The sequence below is a fragment of the Colias croceus genome, chromosome 22 (assembly GCF_905220415.1).
Source record: "Colias croceus chromosome 22, ilColCroc2.1".
In the NCBI taxonomy this organism is placed as follows: Eukaryota; Metazoa; Arthropoda; class Insecta; order Lepidoptera; family Pieridae; genus Colias; species Colias croceus.
The window spans coordinates 726,908-747,802 of NC_059558.1; the positions used below are offsets into that span (position 1 = coordinate 726,908).

At 33.3% G+C, this 20,895-nt stretch overlaps 4 protein-coding genes across 6 annotated transcripts in view; all 4 read right to left on the reverse strand.

Moving 5' to 3' along the window:
- Positions 1-552: 552 nt before the first annotated feature.
- On the reverse strand, positions 553-11,253 carry LOC123701946 (NF-X1-type zinc finger protein NFXL1-like). Its single transcript, XM_045649580.1, has 5 exons — positions 8,824-11,253; positions 4,971-4,983; positions 1,952-2,094; positions 1,215-1,377; positions 553-839 (listed from the first exon to the last, which is right to left on the reverse strand). Exons 1-5 carry the CDS (start codon positions 11,251-11,253, stop codon positions 772-774), a joined length of 2,817 nt encoding a protein of 938 aa, XP_045505536.1. The 3' UTR covers positions 553-771.
- LOC123701715 (three-prime repair exonuclease 1-like) lies at positions 2,966-4,304 on the reverse strand. Its single transcript, XM_045649220.1, has one exon. The coding sequence runs from the start codon at positions 3,921-3,923 to the stop codon at positions 3,057-3,059; it is 867 nt and encodes a 288-aa protein (XP_045505176.1). The 5' UTR covers positions 3,924-4,304; the 3' UTR covers positions 2,966-3,056.
- A 3,034-nt stretch (positions 11,254-14,287) lies between the features above and the next one.
- On the reverse strand, positions 14,288-15,766 carry LOC123701802 (three-prime repair exonuclease 1-like). Of its 2 annotated transcripts, none has more exons than XM_045649363.1 (2): positions 15,487-15,766; positions 14,288-15,394 (listed from the first exon to the last, which is right to left on the reverse strand). In XM_045649363.1, exon 2 carries the CDS (start codon positions 15,390-15,392, stop codon positions 14,544-14,546), a length of 849 nt encoding a protein of 282 aa, XP_045505319.1. In that variant the 5' UTR covers positions 15,393-15,394; positions 15,487-15,766; the 3' UTR covers positions 14,288-14,543. The 2 variants fall into 2 exon arrangements, with proteins under 2 accessions (XP_045505319.1, XP_045505318.1); XM_045649362.1 differs by having other exon boundaries at positions 14,288-15,412.
- A 2,973-nt stretch (positions 15,767-18,739) lies between these two features.
- The window catches only part of LOC123701803, a 72,896-nt gene continuing 70,740 nt past the window's right edge, over positions 18,740-20,895 (reverse strand). Inside the window, exons 10-11 of one of the 2 annotated variants that reach the window (XM_045649365.1) lie at positions 20,642-20,745; positions 18,740-20,383 (exon numbers count right to left, since the gene is read on the reverse strand). In XM_045649365.1, coding sequence (XP_045505321.1) covers positions 19,848-20,383; positions 20,642-20,745 — 640 coding nt within the window. In that variant the 3' untranslated portion in view covers positions 18,740-19,847. Of the gene's footprint in view, positions 20,384-20,641; positions 20,749-20,895 lie in introns of both variants that reach the window. The other variant, XM_045649364.1, reaches the window with a different exon arrangement.

Here is a 20,895-nt window from a genome sequence, read left to right on the forward strand (position 1 = left end):
GATTTTAATACAATTGAGTCGTTTCATTTATCTCATAGAATCCTAACTAATAAATATATACTTATATACTAAAATTTTTATTATACGTAGTATATTATTATTAGTCTGTGCTAATATTAAAAATACGAAAGTTTTTTTTTCTCTTTATGGCTGGCTCAAGAAAATATGACTAATGGACTATTTGCAATTTATTTTTATTGATCGAATCTGGATGAAACATTAGAACAAAGATATAGTTTAGCTCAGGCATTCATAATTTTTTCGTTTCTTTACAAGTGTGTATCACAGATAACGCTTGACACTAATCTAACTTGACAATAATCATTAATTTGGTAAATTAATAATATTTACAAGTTTTGTTTTTCCTTTTTGTTTAACTTATACTTACCCAAAAACTGTACAATATTTTTTTCATTGTTTTATCAGTATGAAGAAAAAAGCTGATCATTAGATAAATTATAGGTAGTTTTATAAATAAATAGTACAACTTTTGAAATAGATGTTTTTATTATTCTTGTATTTAAGTACAAATTAAAATTAAATACATTTATAAGTTATCACAAATAATTAAGACACATTTCAGCATAACACAATTGCTGTAGGTAATACTGCTTTTAAATTGAGGTACATAATTAATTATCTCATTAATATATTACAATTTTTGTGAAACAAACAAACATTATAGATAATATTATATAGATTTAAAAATCTGATATAAGGGTTCGTTAGACTTTAGAATAATCTAATCTTCATAGAAGAATATATTATGCACTACCCGACGTTGTCCAGACAACAGAGGAATGTTCCAGCAACTATTAACACGACCCCGAGTATTGCCACTGAAAAGAAATACATGTACCAAATGTAGCTCACTAATGTTAAAAGAAATTTATGCACTTTTTGAGTTAAAACTGAAATCTTATCAAAAAATATTTGCACTTCTAATATTACCAAAGAACTTATTACCGTATTGCTAAAGCAATTTCTCTTGTTATTCTGGTATATAAACTACATCACTGGCAAATATTATCAAAATCCGTTCAGTGGTTTTTGCGTGAAAAAATACCATACGTGTATGGTATTTTTCACGTACACCCTAAAAAAAATTTCACATTTATAAAATTCGCGGATTCGAAATTCGAATCTTGCCCCGTGATCAATTTTTTTCTATTCTTTAAAAATGTATATAATATAAGTATAGATTAAATCCGCACCCCAGTCTAGCGGCTCCTCACTACCAATCGCAGCGCCGGTCAGCGCTGTGAACGCGAACGCGAGGCTGTTCGCAGCGGGCACAGCGATGGACAGCGGCATTCGCTGAACCGCAGCGAGGTATGCCAGCGAGCCGGCTTGGTTCACCAGCCACGGGACCACGTACTGGATTGACAATATGATATTTGATACTGAATGTTTTTTTCGTAAAGTAAGCAAGAAATATTTATAAGGTACTAGCTTACCGCCCGCGGCTTCGCCCGCTTTGTCTAAAACCTAATAAATTATATACTAAAACCTTCCTCTTGAATCACTCTAGCTATTTAAAAAAACCGCATCAAAATCCGTAGCGTAGTTATAAAGATTTAAGCATACAAAGGGACATAGGGACAGAGAAAGCGACTTTGTTTTATACTATGTAGTTAGTGATATTACAGAACTTGGTAATTAGGATTTTAGTACTAAAATATTATTTTTTTATTTCATTGATTTACTAGTATGAAAGGCGAATTATTAATTTTGAAAAACTTACCTATTTATAGCACTAAGTTAGGATTAATAATACTATTAACCAATTTTGTTGATTCTTTCCTATTTAAAAGCTTTCCGTTGGTCTGTTTTGTCAGTATTCAAATTATATTTTAACGGTTTAGTTTTTGGTTAAAAAATAATTATTAAGTACGCATTATGTGCGTGGATATATTGTGTGTGTGTGTGATGTTCATACATGCATACATACCCTCCAATTAGACAGTAAAAACACAACTTCCGCGTACGCCTGTCCAATCTTTGAGTTGGCGTGCACCGATCGCAACCCCTTCGTACCCTGGCGGATAAAGGGGTTTGTGCAACCCCACAGCACCCCCGTTAGTAATAATAGTCCTAAAATAATAATTTTAGTATAGTCTCACATTGAAAAAAAATGTAAAAAAGGGTTTCGAATCGATTACTTGTAGAATCGATTTTTCTGACTTAATTTATTTTTTGTATTCGATGTTCGAGTTTATAGTTGTGATATATTTAATATTACGTATGGTACATACGTTCACGGAATAAATAATTTATGAAAGAGACTTGATTTCGAATTACAATTTTGAGATTTCTGATGTTTTTAATTTTAGTCTGGGATTGGGTTGTAGGAAGAGAGAATATTCAACTTTTTGTAGGTTCCACTGTAGTTACTACACTTTTTGCGAAAACAGTAGAAAAAATGTATTATGAAAATATTTAAATAAATAAAACAACATTATAAAATGTATGCATAATTTATATTTACATTATCAATCAATTTGAGATCAATTAAACATCAATTAAAAACAATGTTTTGGTGTTAAGAACAATTTTGGTTTCAATTACATTTGAGATCAATTTTTAAAATATAAAACATGCACTATTGTTATTTTGTAAAATTTCAGCATACATCAAAACTAAAAAAAACTAAGTTACGGCTAGGATTGAAGCAACAAAATGAGTGATTCATTTTTAATTTTACTGTTTATGTTAAATATTGACTCTTATTAAAGCTAAGAAGCTTTATCATAATTAAACATCAGAATCAGACTTAAACTTTAAATTTGTTTTTACTTTTTACAATTATTATTTATTATTTTCTCTCTTATTCATTTCCATTAACATACATAATGGTTAAAACAAATACATTATAAAATAAAATTAAAAAATATAAGTAATAACATGATAGGCACTGTATTACAAAAAATATACATAGTTTCTAAAATATAAAAATATAACTGAGCATAATATAAAATGTATTAAAACTAAATTATAGCTTGAAAATAAAATAATAATATAAAAACTTATGCTATAAATTAAAATCATCACAATTATTATTCACCAATCGGTATACCAATTGTCATCGGTTTTATATCGGAAAAATGCAGAAAATTGTTATCAACCCAATCTACAAACTTATTTTTCACAGCCACTGCACATTTTAATGTCATGAAAGAATCAGCTTCAGCTTGATGAGCGTCTATACTTGGTGTTTTTAATAACTTTTCATATATCTGTCCCAATTTATATCCCTTCTTTGGTCTCTCACCATCGCTCCACACAAATCTTCTTTTTAATTTCTCACGATTTACCGGTTCCATTCTGCCATTGTTGATCCTTCGTTTAGGTGTTGATTCATTGATTGATTTCATCTCCAATGTATTTTTTTGAAGTAAATTTTCTTCAAGGAATGTTTTATCTATTGATGTTGTCGATTGATTGTTCATATTTATAGTATTATTATCTTCTGGGCATTCTAATATATCAAAGAAACAGTGGTAGCTGTCAGCACATAGAAGATCTTCTGGAAAACACTTACCCAACTTATCTAAGTGGTTTTTGAGTATTGGAAAGTCAAATCTGAGGCCATTTTGAGCAACTAAACACACAGGTTTAGTGAGTATGTTTAGGAAAGTGTTTAATATATTATATACATTATCGTTAAATTTTGTTTCATGTTCAAGTAATTCATTACTCAATTTTGTGATTTTTGTGCTTGTTGGACATATCATTCTTCCAGGGTAAAGACAGAGAGTGACTTTTTGCTGAACGCGCGGCGCGTCACCGATTTCAGTGTCGAGGATATGAGCACGTTTCACCGCTATAAATGACAACTCTGTGATACGCGTTCTATTATGATCCTCTTTAGGGAGGCTCGTGGTTTCAAAGTCTATAAAAACGTACGTCGCGACTCGAGTCATGTTGCACACTGATGTAAACACTCAACCGCTAAGTTCACTGCACTCGAAATCTTTAGTCCTATGTATGAATTTAACTGAATCAAAATATCGGCTTATCTTTCTGCAGTGTGTGCTGCATTTGAAATAAACTTCAGCACTGAGTCATAGAAATGATAATGCGCTTACCTAGTCCCTCCAACATGACTCAAATCATTAGTGAAATGCACGTCATTAGATTATCATAATTAGACATTCATTTACAAATAGTTTACCGAGAATAAAAATAATCGTATTTATTAAATTTATGATAACAACACGTAAATTATAATAAATATTCTACTATTGATGTTATTTGTTTTGATAAGAAATGTCATAATATGTCATAACATTTGACACATGATGGTCAACGTTGCCCTCTACGTGCTTTAGTTAAAGTTGGATTCACTTTGGAAATTTGGAATCAATAGCCCTGTGCAATACCCATGCATACTAATACTAAAAATGCGAAAGTAACTCTGTCTGTCTGTCTGTTACTCAATCACGCCTTAACTACTGAACCAAATTTCATGAAATTTGTTAGAGAGATATATTGACACCCGAGAAAGGACATAGGATAGGTTTTATCCCGGATATCCTACGGGAACGGGTTTTTCTTTGAAAATGCGGGCGAAGCCGCGGGCGGAAAGCTAGTACAGTATATTTTATTATATCTTCGATTTTTATGTGAGGTATCAAGTTATTAAAAGGTACTTATTTCACCACTATATTTTTGTGTACACCACCATCACCTGCACCGTTAACTACCGCCGTTAAATCCCCGACGAATGGACTTTCATCATGTCGAGAATTCCACAACTACCTACGTCAAAAATTCTACGAATGAATGAATGCATGTGATAGGCAAGAAGTTGCAACGATTTCATGGGTTTCATGACTCATTTACCTATACTTTTATTACACGCTTTATATTAGCTTCACCTGTATGTTTGTAACCGACTTCTTTGGACGCGATTTTGACCCACTTTAAATGGCCAGATTTCGTTCAAACTTTGTAGGTTTATTGAGGACCGATGACAATACACTAATTTGATAAAATTTTCTATTTTTTAGTTCGGTTTTCTATAAAAAGCGTGTTTTTCAGTTTTTTAAAACTATTATTATTAGAAAATAGCGGTCCGCCCCGGCTTCACCCGTGGTACATGTTTACGTTTTCTCTACATAAGATCCATCCTCGTACTTCAAGGAATATAATAAAAAAAGAATTATCGAAATCGGTTCAGCCGTTCTCGAGTTATGCGCTTACCAACACATTTTGCGATTCATTTTTATATATAGTATAAGATAACTCAAAATTAAAATTGATTCCCGTTTCCTCGAGCACAGTTAAAACGCGAGGTTAAAAATAGATAACAAAGTTGTGTGAAACTGAAACACAGGATACATACAGTACATACTCCCAAACTGATAATGCCTAAGAGCAATTAACCTATAGAGTACTTGTATCGAGCGTATACAATTTACATATATTTGTTTCTCTCTATCTAAAGAAAACGTCGTATGAAAGAATGAGACAGCTATAGACAACAAGCTACGTTTCAACATAGTCATGGCACCATTTTTACTATAGGTACGTATTTAGATAGATAGAAGGTGATAGTGATGGGATGTGCTTCAATCGATAAAATCGTGAATGTATTTTGCATTTACGGTTTCGTGAAATAATAAATAATAAAAAAACAAAACTTATAATTAATTTCAGTTGAATACATTATTTGTTTAATCCTACGTATATAATAAATGCGAAATTATGTGAGAAGGGATGTTACTCTTTCACTGCGGAACCGATTACAATGAAATTTTGTACATACACACATAGGTTAGGTTTTATCCCGGAAATCCCACGTGAACGGGAACTGTGCAGGATTTTCTTTAAAAACGCGGGCGGAAAGTTAGTACATTATAAAAGAAATTTTAAAACTTGAAATGTAATTTAAAATAAAGAAGGAAATGATGATAAAGTTAAAGGAGTGAGGAGAAAGGCACAGTCAGCATGAAGGAATCATGCAGCATTTAACAAGTTAATAAAAGGACAGTCTTAATGAAAACATTTTCCTAACATCCTACTAATAAATCGAAAGTTTGTGAGGATGGATGTTTGTTACTCTTTCACGCGAATACTACTAAACCGATTACAATGAAATTTGGAAAAATTACTTTTGATCCCGTAAATCCAACAGGAATGGGAACTATGCGGGTTTTTCTTTGAAAACGCATGTATATTAAGTATGTATTTCAATAGTAGTTTCTCATCTATGAGAACTGTCATTTAATCAACCGTTTAATTTTCACATAGTAACACATTTAAAGTAGGTAACCTAAGTGTAAAAAATTTCAAAATAAAAATTCACTCTCTTTAATCAAATGTATTTATTATCTACAGGAACAAAAAAAAAACGTAAGCGTAAGATTGCACAATTCTTCTAGAGTATCCATCTTGATAACACGTAGGCTCGAAATGCAGTGAACACAATATTGCAAATTGTGGCGGCGTCCAATCAACTCATGTCTCACGTTTTATACCCATTTTTTATTTAGCTCTGGAAATCTAAAACAAAATGAATTTATTAATAATCTGAAAGAGAAATTAATAAACAACAAACGAAAACTAAAACACATAGTGCAAATAAAACAACCACGTGGTATGTTTTATTTTCCTGCGGTAAAAAATTTACATCTATTATTTGCAACAACAACTACATATAAATCTGATTTATGAAACAAAATAAATAAATCAACGTTAATATGAAATAGATTTTTTGTCATAAATCGATAATATACGCTAGATGTGTTACAACACTACGGTGGTAAACAAAATGCCAAACGTGATATTATTGTGACGTTTTTTAAAAATTATTTCATTATTTTATATTCCACAACCCCATAAAGTGGGTAAATGTTACAGTTACAACATAAAATTACAAAAAAGTGCTTGATAAAACCTTCAAATAGGTTTAAAACATAAATATTTATCAATTTGCTGAAAATCACTTACCGATGGAAAGATATTTCACATTGTTTTTATCCAAAACTCCCATTCGACTAGTGATAGCCGGTTGCTAAACATACAATAGTTATTTTAGCACACTGACAAATAAAAAGAAACACTGTACACTTTATATTTTCTAAATATTTCGTTAAAAACACTTGACGCAATGAGCCCACCAGCTGGTTGGAAAACAAACTGACTGCCGGCGCGCTACGTTTGAAGACAGTGCAGATACTCTATCGCTATCTCAATCTGGCTTATGCTGTTATTGACTAAGAGTAAGTAGATTAGAAAATATGTATTTTGTTCTGTCTTAATATAAGAACTCTATAGGTTAATTGCTCTTAGGATAATGCGCATAAAAAAATTCGTCACTGTTCGACAACTGTCATCATATTCCCCGAGCCTCCGAAGATGATATGTATATAGAGTGATTAAGTGTATTTTCTTAATGCATAGTTTATTATAATTATGAGTTTTAAAGTGTCTTACTGAAGCTGGCGTAATGATGGATGGATGGAAGGTTAAAATAAGACAAAGTTTATATTTAAAAAAAAGATTTTCAACCACTGGTTTACATTTAAATTGTAGAAATCTAATCATTAAAATCTCAGTCTAAAGGACTTACAGAATCAGTGATTATCTCTATTTCTGATATCGTAGAATGATCAGAACTTTCATTATGCTTTTATTAATTTTCCCTTTCCCCACTGCTATCTGTGTAAATAATCATTTTATCGGAAAATTCAACTTTGGAACAAAACTAAGAAGGTTATGTAACAGCAGCTCTATATTATAATTCCATACAGAGATAATACGTGCGGTCACCACCAAATTCAAAAATTCAAAAATCCGTCAGTCGTCTTTATTTATAAAATATAATAAAAATCAATGCCACTTTTCGTTGTAATTCCATAACTCGAGAACGGCTGAACCGATTTCGATAATTCTTTTTTTATTATATTCCTTGAAGTACGAGGATGGTTCTTATGTAGAGAAAACGTTAATATGTACCACGGGCGAAGCCGGGGCGGACCGCTAGTAAAATATAAAGACGACTGACGGATTTTTGAATTTTTTGACTGACAGGCTACCGTCACCAATCGCTTGAATTGTTTTCGATTGTGTCGTAGGATTGTGTACATGAATCGAATCGAATCGAATTGACTCCTATTTTTTTTAACAAGGTGCAAGATGCAAGTGCATTGCTTAGGGCACTTATGATTCAGTAATTCGGGGTGATTCGGGTGTTTCTGGAAATACGATAATCAGCGAAGATCTGCATGCGCATTTTGGATGCGAATTTTGGAGTATTGTAAATATTAATAGAAAATCATTTATATTCAAAATCAATATTTAAAAAAGGCGCGAAAAACACTTACAGATGGAATAATAAGAAACAATTATTTATTTTTAAAAGCCATTTATTAAATTAAATTCAACCGATAATGTTTCAAAATAATTACGCATGACACATTAGATGAACTTTAAAGTAAAAATATTTAAAAAAATGCTTATTAAAGAATAAGACAATGAAAACTATATTACCTATGTTTTGCATAATTTAACATTAAACTTGTAGGTTTCAGGAGAGGCATATTATATTGATTAATGCACTTATGCACTGGGTTGTATTATATAAATTATAAATCATCAAAACTTATTTCACAACTAAGTACATATGTATAAAATTAAGTATATAAATTTATATTACTAATTTTCAAATAAATAGCTTAAATTAAAACATTAAATTACCTTTATAAATTTTATTGTAGACTGTAAAACTAATACAATCTCTGGTCTATCTAGTTGCCTATCAAAAACCTATCAATTACTAAGATGTATAAAAATACATACTGAAATAATTAAAACTACCAATGACAAAATAGGAACCCTATATTTCTGAACAAAGTTTCTGTTGTCTTGATTAACAACAACTTTCTTCTCTTTGTATTTCTTCTTTTTCCCGCTTATTTTCCATTCATACTCCGCTAGCTCTCTCCTGTTTCTCTCTTCTTCCAACTCTTTCTGTCTCTTTTCTTCTTTTTCTTTCTCAGCAAGAGCCGCGAGTTTTTTAGCCTGGCATGTGTCATCACAAGCTATACTGACTTCAGAATTTCTAACAAGATTGCATGGTGCTTCTTTCTTCAAATTTCCACATGAGCAGTATACTTTCGTCTTTTTCGTGCACACTTGATTAACTCCACAAGGACCTTTGTGGCATATACTCTTACATTTATGTCCACAATCTAGTATTTTTGGACACTGTTGTTTGCAACATAACTGTTCATCTGTGGCGATTATAAATTCGTGACACGCTAAGTATAGTTCTGTGAGTCCACAGTGGCATTTGATAAACTCTTTCACCTCACACGGAGGACACGATCCAGGATGACATTGACGTTTTGAACATTTATGCGAACATTTTTCGGGCCGCGGCTTCATACACTCTCTATTACACGGTTTGCAAGTAAAAGGCACATTTGGATAATTAGGATCTGAACTGTACAAGTGGCATAAAAGTGAACACTTATGATTACCGCAGGCGAGATCTTTACCGCATTCTCTGCCGCAACACCGTCGCGCCGCCGAGTGACACGGCTGCATCTCCGTGTCGTGTTCACCGAAACAAACGACTGGGACAGGAATTTTACACGGCGGACAGTCCAACGCGACAACCTTAGCTTTGGGTGGTTGCACTTCCCAAGGCATCACTGCTTTTTCTACTTGTTTGAAAACCACAGTTACATACTCATGACATAGTGCTTCACAAGTGTGACCGCACTTACTGTAGGGTTTTTTGCAAATAGCCTTACAAGATGGGCAGGCCCCAAAGTGGCAGGTGTGTTTATTTTCATCTATGTGTCCACACTTATATTTAAACTTACAAGGTAAATGACATTTTGGTGGTTTGATATTCCTCTCTCTGCCACACGGAACTGTAATGTATGTTTCTTTACATTTACATGTTATTTTAGACTCTCTAGTGCACGGATAACATGGTCCTCCATGGCAAATTGTGGTACATTTATGTCGTCCACACTGTAAAGGTTTGTCACATATTTTTTCACAGGGCGGACAACTACCATTGCAACATTTACGTGCACAATAATGCTTTCCACATGGCCTGATGCCTCTGCACTTTGTCTCACATTTAAACTCCTTGCTGCATGGTAATGATCTTGTGTGTGTTGAACAAACACATTTCTTTTCAATCTGCACTCGACACGGAGGACATTGACCTTTGTGGCACTTTTCTGGACAAAGATGTTCACAATCATCATGTTTCTTTCCACAAGTGCCTAAACATGTTTCTATGGTGTCAGGACACTGTACATACTGTTGATTAGCACCACATGGACATGACATCAAACCAGAATTGGGGCAAGGGCCACAAGATCCAGCATGACATACTTCTTGACATTTGTGATAACCACAAGAATATGGTTTGCCACAAACTTTTGTACATCGCCATTTGACGTCATAGCAAGGTCTTTTTATGGTTTCTGAACCACACAGACAACTTTGTAGACTAGTATATGTGCACGGAGGGCAGTCTCCTTCATGGCATAGATTTTTGCAGCTGTGAGATTTGCAAAGCAGTTTTTTCTGGCATGGCTGGCCACAGGGCCATTTTGCTGTGCTACATCTTACTTTCTTCTGTTCTTTACCACAATAGCAAATGCCGTTAACAGTTTGGGGACAAGGAGGGCATGGACCAGGATGGCAGAGCAGTAAACACTTATGTTTACAATTATCACCTTGTGACAAACGTCTACCGCAAACTTCTCCACAAGTGTGTGGCACTAACCAAGGATGATAGGGTGGATCATCAGTTTTTCCACAAAAACATCGGTACTTACGCGGTATTTCCTCTTTAGTGTATGAGTTCCTACACTTCGGACAGCACCATTCTATTTTCTTTGGCTTACACACGGCGATTGGAGCCTGAGGCTCATCTAAACGCAGACTTGTACAGTCATTTGCCCATTTTTGAATGCATATAAGATGAAAATAAGAAAAGCAGTGATCGCAAGTCCATATAGCATCGACTCTCTTGATAGATCCTATGCAAATTAAACACGTAACAGACCGGCCACTTAAAGCTTCTTCGAGAAGGTTCTTTGTTCTATTCAGCATCTGTTTGTCGCCGCCACCTCGCCAATAGCTTTGGAATACACCTTCCAGGACGCTCGGCTCGTAAGGCTCCTCATCTTCAGAGGAAGACAGGTCTTTCATTTCTTTTAAATGCTTGTGAACATTTTCCTGTAATTTTGCAGCCGCATCGCGATACCTTCGCGCCATGATTGCCTCTTATTATTAATATTCCAATTTCCACGAGACTACTATTTAATAAATTATGTACAACTTTATGTTAGTGAAAAAGAAATTAATTTTGTTGGGATTTTATTCGGCGAAAACTATGACATTGACACAATATCAAATTCACGATTGACAGTTGTTAAACATTTACGATGACGTTGCTCCTTGTCATCACATAAGTTTCTATATTGAAAAAATCGTATGTAATCAAAAATAATATTATATTTAAAAAAATAGTAATTTTTTTTAATAAAAATTGGCAATTAAGTAAAATCTGAACAAATCTAGATATTTTAATTAAATGACCACTAAACTTTTTTGTTTGTTTTTAAGTATTTCTCGGTTTATTAATCGATACGGTCAATAACTTAGAATCAATAATGAAATTGTAGTGTCTGTTTTTAATATACTTAACCAAATTTATCCGTATGCACATACACTGTACAAGTGTACATATACATATTTTTTTCAATTTTTTTTATGTATGTCTGTTTGTTCTGGCTAATATCAAGAAGGGCTGGACCGATTTTGAAGGGACTTTCACTGACAGATAGCTGTTGTTATAATGAGTAACTAAGGCTGTTTTCGATATTGATGCTCCCACAAGATCAAAAGGATTAAAAGGAAAAACTCATTCACGCGCGCGGTTGAAACCACAGGGCGCAACTAGTATTTAAATATATTCCATTCCAAGTAACAATTTTTAACAGAATAGTTTTTGGCTCTAAAAGTCATAATATAACATAACATCTATACTAATATTATAAAGCTGAAGAGTTTGTTTGTTTGTTTGAACGTGCTAATCTCGGGAACTACTGGTCCGATTTGTAAAATTCTTTCGGTGTTAGTTAGCCCATTTATCGAGGAAGCTTATAGTCTATATATCATCACGCTACGACCAACAGGAGTGGAGCCCTGCGGGTAAAACCGAAGGGCACAGCTAGTAATATTATAACACTAGCTGTGCCCGCGACTTCGTCCGCGTGGAATAGTGACTGCAATCTGCATAGTAGTTACTACTTAACTTTTATTGAATAAACACGTACTACCTTAAATAATTAAAAAAACTTTTAAGTAAAGAGCATTGAAACTTTCTGGCATATCAACCCGGCCGCCATTTTGATTTTTTTTCAAAATCGCGGCGCACGATTAAAGTTGTATGCATGGATAGAGGATACATAGACAAACAAAAAAATGTCTAATAACATAGTAAGTACCCTAAAGCGTCACATTACCGAGATATTTGGAGGTAAATATTCACTTATGAGTACAACGACAAACACTAAAAATTGACTTATTACGTGTCTATATGCATAATATTATCTCCAAATAATCACTCCCAGGTAGATTATTATTAATTAACCGTTTATTGGAAGAAAGTAGGTACATTCATTACATAAAAACATACATACTTACATAAAAATGTAAGTAATGTAATGAATACCTAATTTATTCCTGTAATAATAGGTAATAATCTACCTGGGAGATTTCGATAAAACATTACTAATTGTAATTCACACGTTGCTCTTTCATATTTTGATATGCCGCTTGAGATATTATTTGACCACATTCGATTATTGTTCATTCCCACTTTTACCGCTGTAATCTGTGCTGTAATCTAATAAATGGAAAAACCGATTTGGATAAAAATAGAACTATAACTGTTCTTCACCCGATATGCACTTTCATTTGATATGTCACTTAGGTATACTTGACAACAATCGTTTCTTTCATTCCAACTTTTACCAATATATAGGTATAGTAAATGGATGAACCGATTTTGATTAAATATGTCCAATTATTACTTTACACGTCATGCACTTTCATTTCATATGTCACTTGAGTCAAAATTCATTTTTTTATTACCTAAAACTTTTATATCGTTTAACAAATAAATGGATGAACCGATTTTGATAAAATTTGATTTATTGTTACTGATAGGTCGTTCGCTTTCATTTAATATATCACTAAAGTATATTCGATAACTTTAGTTATTTTCATTCCTACTTTTACCTCTATATGTATACCTAGGTATAATAAATGGATTAACCTATTTTGATATAGTTTATCTAAGAACCAGCTGCAGCGTCGGAAAATATGCTGCCTAACAAAAAAACCGCATCTAATTACTAGCGAGCTACGGTGGCACAAACAGATACACACACAGACACACATAGCGGTCAAACACTCATCACCCATCTTTTTGCGTCGGGGGTTAAAAATATTATAATACGACATAATTTAAAGGACATTTTATGTATAAAATTTACCTAAAAATAAGCATAATTTTAATTTGACCCCTCCCCCCCTACTACCTCAGCTTACCCCCCCCACCCCCACCCCACCCTTGGGGACTTTCGATATGATCACATGGACATTTTATAGAAATAACTGTAGCGTATAACAGATAACTTACGTTTTAACGTACACTGTATTATAATAGTGTACCATAGAATGCCTTAGCAAATGTTCGCCGTGAATACTTAAATGGTCATAACTTTTTTATTTATAAACCGATTGACATGAAATAAACACTAAATGTTAAATGAAGATTACCACAATATATTAATGAAAACCGCATTTAAATCGGATAAGCCGTTTCTGAGATTAGCGTGTTCAAACATACAAACAGACAAACGGACAAACAGACAAAAAAAATTGTAACGCTAGTTTTGGGTTTGGGATCGATTTAGTAATAACCCCTGCTAATTTTTTTTACATATTTTCATTGTACAGACACCACTTTTCTAGAATTTTATTATATGTATTGATGATGATGATGATGATGATAACAGTATGTAATCTAAGGCAAATCGTTATCGTTATCTGTTGTATATCTAAGGCAAAGCATGAAATTAAACCAGAATTACTATGTAATGAATTATTATATTTTTATAAAATAACAATTTTCAGTCATTTAAAATATATTAAATATTAGCATACATTTTTTTCTAATCTATTATATTATATAATAAAAATACACATATCTGTGATGATTATTAGGTATAATAATTGTTTAAATCTTAGTAGGTAATAAAAATTTAATAATTTGACTATAATATGAATAATAATTGCTTCACTTAAGCCTAATAATATTTTAAAATTATATAAATTATGTCACACATTCCCATAATCAAATCAGATCAAATGAGTATATAGATAGCATACTGGACTATTTATTTATAGTCTTTTTAGGGAACCTAAAATCTCTTAAAAGTAGATTATTTCTTAACTCTCATTCTTTAAAAAATATAGATTCTTGATAAATTATATTATTTACGTACCAGTGGTTTTATATCACTGATTAATTTGCAGTTTTTATCAGCCCATGATAAAAAATATTCCTTTGTCGCTAAAACACATTCCAAAAGCATAATACAATCAACTTCTGCTCTATGTGACTCTATGGGATCTTTTTTGCAGAACCTTCTATACAAATCTGTCAATTTATATGATACTTTGTTGTCTTTATCCTTTAATTTATGGTTTTTATTGTCTTTTTTGTGTGTTTTTTTATCTGATCCGGTAGAGATATTTTCGAATGATTCAATCAATTTGTCTATTTCCTCCCAGTCTTCATTACTAGTATTCAATTCAGGCCAATCTTCATCATCTGTTAACAGACTCTCATCTAACACTGATATGTTTGGAGTTTTTTGAACACCTTTTTTAGTAATTTCAATAGTACTGTCAATAATTTTTCTAAAACCACTCATTGAATCGAGGCAGAGCAAATCTTTTGGCAGCTCCTTGTTTGCGTCTATATATTCTGATCTTAGTATTTTAAAGTCAAATCTGTTTCCATTATGTGCTACTAAACACACTGGTTTAGAAAATTGTTCTAGAAACGAATTCAAACTTTCAATTCTATTTTTGAATGTCGCTTGATTTTTTAAACATGCATTTGACAAGCCAGTGATACATGCAGCTTCAGACTGAATGTTTCTTTCTGGATTAAAAACATAGGACAGTTTATTCATAACAGGTATACTCATGCATGTTTCTATATCTTTTCGGGAAACAGCAATAAATGCTAATTCCGTTATTTTTGTTCTGTTCTTTTCAAACTGTGGCAGTCCGGTGGTTTCAATGTCAAAGAAAATAAATGTTTCTATCTCCATCTCTGAAAACATTGGTTTATCTACAATAACATTAAATAAGTAATTTTTAAATGTAGTATACATATAAATCTAATTTTCATACAGAATATCTTACCTGCTCTTGCTTAAAAGGTTAAATTAAACTTTAAATACACGCTTTTAATTGAAAATCTCCATCAGTACTATTAAAATTTAAAATAAGTCTAGAGCTACAAAATATACGGATATGAATCATGTTTTGTAAAATTAGTTATGCTTGACGTCATGTTTCTCATTTTAGCTAGATATTGTTTAGCAGAAATACGTTTACTTATAAATAACTTTTTATAAAGTTTTAAAAATCAAATAACTAATAAATTAATATTTTTTTAACGTGTATAACTAAGTAATTGTCAATTGTCGTTTGTTGACAGCCGACAGGGAAAGCCCCGGTATCACAGAGCAAGTAAAATCCCGTTATCAGTAAACAAGTAACACCACAGGTAACACAGAGCCGTTACAGTATATTGTTGGGATTGTGACCTTAACCCATGCCTTAACGTTAGTGATATAAATCACGATTTTGAATAGAATTTCTATAAAAAAATCGATTTATTAGAATTATATTTGACGGAAAAAGAGGCCCAAGGCCATTTTTAAAAAGAGTGACGTCAGCAATTCTGACGTCACCATCATCAGGGCAGGCGCTCATACTCGAAGTAGAACACCTGTAGGTATTTTTACTGCCCTTTTATTCCACGTCGTAATTACAGAGAGAGCTCCGAACGCTCCAACGGCCGGCGCGTGAATGTGCTCTGTGCCGTCGGACGCTCGTATTTAAATTAAACCATGACTCACAAGAATTAGTTTGAGAGTGTTGCCACTCTAATTTTTGCACTGAATTTTTATCATTTTTAACAAACATTAATTATTTCGTTAATTTAACCACTTATTTAAAAAGATTTAAGTAAACTTTAGCTAGTTATAATTATTTAGTAGTTTGACGGTAGTCGTTTATTGTCGTTGCGCCGACACGGCCATACTGACAGGCGGTGCGCGCTCTGCACCAGCCTCGTTGTAAAAGTCTGTAACAATGTCAAGTTATAATCTTGGCATGTTTTTGTCGGTTCTCGGAGAGTCTCGAAGGTTCTCGTAGATTTCTCGGAGGTTGGTTCTCATGGATTTCTCGGAGGGTCTCGTAGATTCTCGGAGGTTCTCGAAGGTTCTCGTAGATTCTCGGAGGTTCTCGAAGGTTCTCGTAGATTTTAACTGTTTTATTAAGAAATCAGTTTTTTGTACTCACATTATTTAATCTAAGAAGCTAATCATGTTCTGACATGAAATAATGACAACTATTCATCCACAAAATACTAAACCAAAGTTACGTCTAACACGGCCATATTGACAATCGTACGTCCTCGTACGCCTTTTCTCGTATTACAACACTACGGTAGTTCATCTCGGGATTTCAAAAACACACTGCCTCGGCCACACTGACCTTACATAACACTAAACACTCCACATGACAGAAGCAGTCCGTTCGCGTATCATGCGACCAACACCTACTCATTTGTGACATAGGCAGATTCTCGAAGGTTCTCGTAGATTTCTCGGAGGTTCTCGTAGATTTCTCGGAGGTTCTCGTAGATTTATGCTTATCACAAAGAGAGGCGCAGATAGCACGCACAATTCCTTCGATGAACCACACTCCCGTTACAATAATCCACGTAACAAACTTTTACTTTACACAACGCACGAGAAAAACACAAACGCCAGTATGCCGTTACAAAACTACGTAAACGTTTAAAATTTAAAAAGAGTGAGCTTGAATTCTATCCCACTTCTGATGACGGAAGAAAGGGCCCGAAGGCTATTTTTAAAAGGTGACGTCAGCAATTCTGACGTCACCATCATCAGGGCAGGCGCTCATACTCGAAGTAGAACACCTGTAGGTATTTTTACTGCCCTTTTATTCCACGTCGTAATTACAGAGAGAGCTCCGAACGCTCCAACGGCCGGCGCGTGAATGTGCTCTGTGCCGTCGGACGCTCGTATTTAAATTAAACCATGACTCACAAGAATTAGTTTGAGAGTGTTGCCACTCTAATTTTTGCACTGAATTTTTATCATTTTTAACAAACATTAATTATTTCGTTAATTTAACCACTTATTTAAAAAGATTTAAGTAAACTTTAGCTAGTTATAATTATTTAGTAGTTTGACGGTAGTCGTTTATTGTCGTTGCGCCGACATATTAAATGTTTGAAATTTCTAAAATATAATTATTGTGCTGTTTTCAATTAACGAATAGATCTTTATTGGAAATTAAAATTTCCAAAAAGGATTTTTTTTATATTGCTGTTTTGTAGCAAACATAAAAATTGTATAGGTACCTAAGGTTGCCTATGAAAATAAGATAGAGGAAAGAGGGAGCGTTAGATAATTAGCTAGTTAATAAATAAATTCTACTAGCTAACGCTCTCTGTAAAGTATGTGATCAATAATAATTATTATATTACTTATTGCCTAATTTTGAATGAATTTGTGAATGACATTACGTTCTACTATAAAATTTGTCGTTACGTAAAGGAAAAGGATCTCTAGCGTTCCCACTAACCCAAATGAAAAACCATTACCATTCGTAGCGCCCGGCAATCTTCCTAAACAAAAGGTGGTGTAGTGGGGGAACAATAACATCCCGTACATAGCAATTAAGTATGTTGCCTTCAAAAGGGTACGATCCTACTATCACTGGCTTAATAAAGTATAGATTACTAGTAGCGTAGTACGGATTAAAGTCGGTAGCTATATCCATACTAATATTATAAATGCGAAAGTAACTCTGTCTGTCTGTCTGTTACTCAATCACGCCTAAACTACTGAACAATTTTTTATGAAATTTGGTATGGAGATATTTTGATACCCGAGAAAGGACATAGGCTACTTTTTATCCCGGGAAAATGACGCAATCCCGGAAATCCCACGGGAACGGGAACTATGCGGGTTTTTCTTTGACTGCGCGGGCGAAGTCGCGGGTGGAAACCTAGTATATAACTATTTTACTTAATTGAAGTCCCATGTCCCATGTAGTGGGGTAAGGGCAGATGCATTATACATCTGTTTCGATCTGATGATCTCTGTTCTGATCGATTTTCTTTAGGGACAAGTAGGTGATCAGCCTTCTGTGTCCTGCCAGTCCGAGACATTTTTTTTTTCATTGTCTCCACCGGGAATCGAACCACTTGAGAAAGCCACTTGGCTAGGGGGGCAGGACCCCTCGGTGCTACGCTCACGCGTAACCACTGTACCAAGGAGGCGATCGGTAAATATTTTACTTAGCACTTCATATTGTTTGTATTAAAAGTCATATACAGAAATAAAACAAAATATGAAATTAGATCATTTATTTAAAATTATTCAATTTTACAATATCTATAAATCTTAATTACAATATATAAAAATATTTATTCTTTGAAAGCATTAGGCTACTTTTATGTAGAGATCTTATAGCGATATTTGCACACCCTATCTGTGTTAGAAGCATTTTGTTAAAATAAAAAATATTAAACATGGTAACATTTATTTACTTCTAAACGAACATCAAAATATAACTATTTTTCCGAGTGATTGTAGTAATCGTAACAATTTATTTATTAGAATAAATGATTGCTATGAATATTATTATTTCACAATGTAGTGTAATCTGGTTTTTAACTCTGAAAGTAAAGAAAGTCGTAAGAACAACCATCCTAAGGCAATCATCGTTGCTTCACAATTTTTTTCTACTTATAATAATTTTTGTTGTAAGTTATGTTGATTCCGAATTTAATACTATTTTTGCAAGTGGCAATTATTTAAAATACTGCCATTCCCATTGCCAATTTTACGTTAGCTACGGATATTTTTGTCGTGTATGTGGTTACAAAAAATCGTAACATAAAAAAGATTTATCAATTTCATCTAACTTATTAAGTACATTGTAGTTGAAACAATAACATCATTTAAATACTCGTAAATAGTTGTATTTCAATTTATTTTTAATCGTGAATGGCACATTTTAGTAATATGTCAAAGGAAACGATTTCGTTGTTCGATCATTCATAATTATTTAAAATAAAGGTAATGGCAAAAATAGTGCCATATTACGCTGTATAAGCAAATTAATTAATTAAATTAACAAGCAGTTCCATTCAATAAAACCTTATATTGTAACTGCTAAGACAGATGATTAGTTTTTATGTATGGCTGGATCTTATTCTTATAATTTATTTTATTAGGTATTCTTCAAAACTAATGGTGCTCGTAAAAATATAGTTTTTTATTCTGTAAAAAATATTATATAAACATATTTTTATGCTTCTGTATTTTCTTTGAGCAATAATTAATATTTGCCATGAATTAGGCACAAGATTAGAAATTCGTACAAAGAGAGATTAATTATTGCACAATAATGCAATGGATATTACAAAGGAAGCTACATACAAAAAGAGGTTAGTATTATCGTACACGTGTGTTCTCTTGCTTCTTATTCTTAGATAACTTGAACCATCCAGCCTTTTTATCTTTTGGAATAGATATCGACCGGGATACTCGGTCGCGGTCATCCCGGTTCAATATTTCACTGGACTGACTGCGGCCATTCGTCGATTTTCGCGGTATCGTGCTCTGTGACACTTCGTTCCCGCGCTTTTGTGTGCGATACAACGTTTGACTTGAGCTTGTCAAACGGTTGTTTTGGTTCGGACGCCGACTCAACGTCGTTTGACTGTATGACTTTTTCTGCAACGTCGCCGGCCTGTCATCTGTCAAATTTTTGGTTGACGCATACTTTTTGGGCGTCGTTTCTTTTTTCTTCTTGGGTTTTTGCGCGTAGTGCACATCGTATTGGTCGTTGTAGTGTTTCGGAGTCCACGGCGCGAAGAGAGAGAAGGATTTGGTCGTGCTCTTCACTTGGATGTTCGATGACATGACGGATGAGACGTCATCGCGGGAGCGGTTTCGCGCCGCTCGGCCGGGGTCAGGGATGTCACCAACTGGAAATTGAAAAATAATCAAATTCAATTTTGTAAAATATAAATACATGTATTATTATTATATTGACCTGAGTCTTTGAAACGAAGCATTTAACACAATATTGACATTCAAAAGTAAATTGGTATAACAATGCAGCAAATAAAATCATAATACATATTGATATAACTGGCATAAACAGTTAATTAAGCTGCCAGAAATATTGATTTCTAATAAAAGTAATTTCTTATAGAAAATGAGAATTAGATCAAATATTTTACCCGTAGTAGCGTGCAAGTAGACCACACTACGTTGTGATTGGTGGCTGGAGTCTCCTTCCGTGCTGCTCTCACCGGAATTTGTAACTGGTGTCCTGCGACGATGTCTGCAAAACAAAGTAATTCATGTAATGCTTGATAAAAAATCGTATTATTTAAAAGTTTTATAATGATCCTAACTTTGTTAATGATACCATCAGACGAAAAAGAAATATTTTTTGCGATAATTATTGCCAAATTGATAATAACGTAACGTA

Bases quoted from the DNA above. Each gene is read 5' to 3' on its own strand.
- LOC123701802 (XM_045649362.1), bottom strand. From the start codon at position 15,404: ATGTTTTCAGAGATGGAGATAGAAACATTTATTTTCTTTGACATTGAA.
- LOC123701946 (XM_045649580.1), bottom strand. From the start codon at position 11,253: ATGGCGCGAAGGTATCGCGATGCGGCTGCAAAATTACAGGAAAATGTT. The intron at 1,378-1,951 runs GTATGTATGCAT...TTGTCAATCCAG, and splicing joins TTTTACTGTCTAATTGGAGG to TACGTGGTCCCGTGGCTGGT. The intron at 840-1,214 runs GTGCGGATTTAA...ATTTCTTTTCAG, and splicing joins TGAGGAGCCGCTAGACTGGG to TGGCAATACTCGGGGTCGTG.
- LOC123701715 (XM_045649220.1), bottom strand. From the start codon at position 3,923: ATGACTCGAGTCGCGACGTACGTTTTTATAGACTTTGAAACCACGAGC.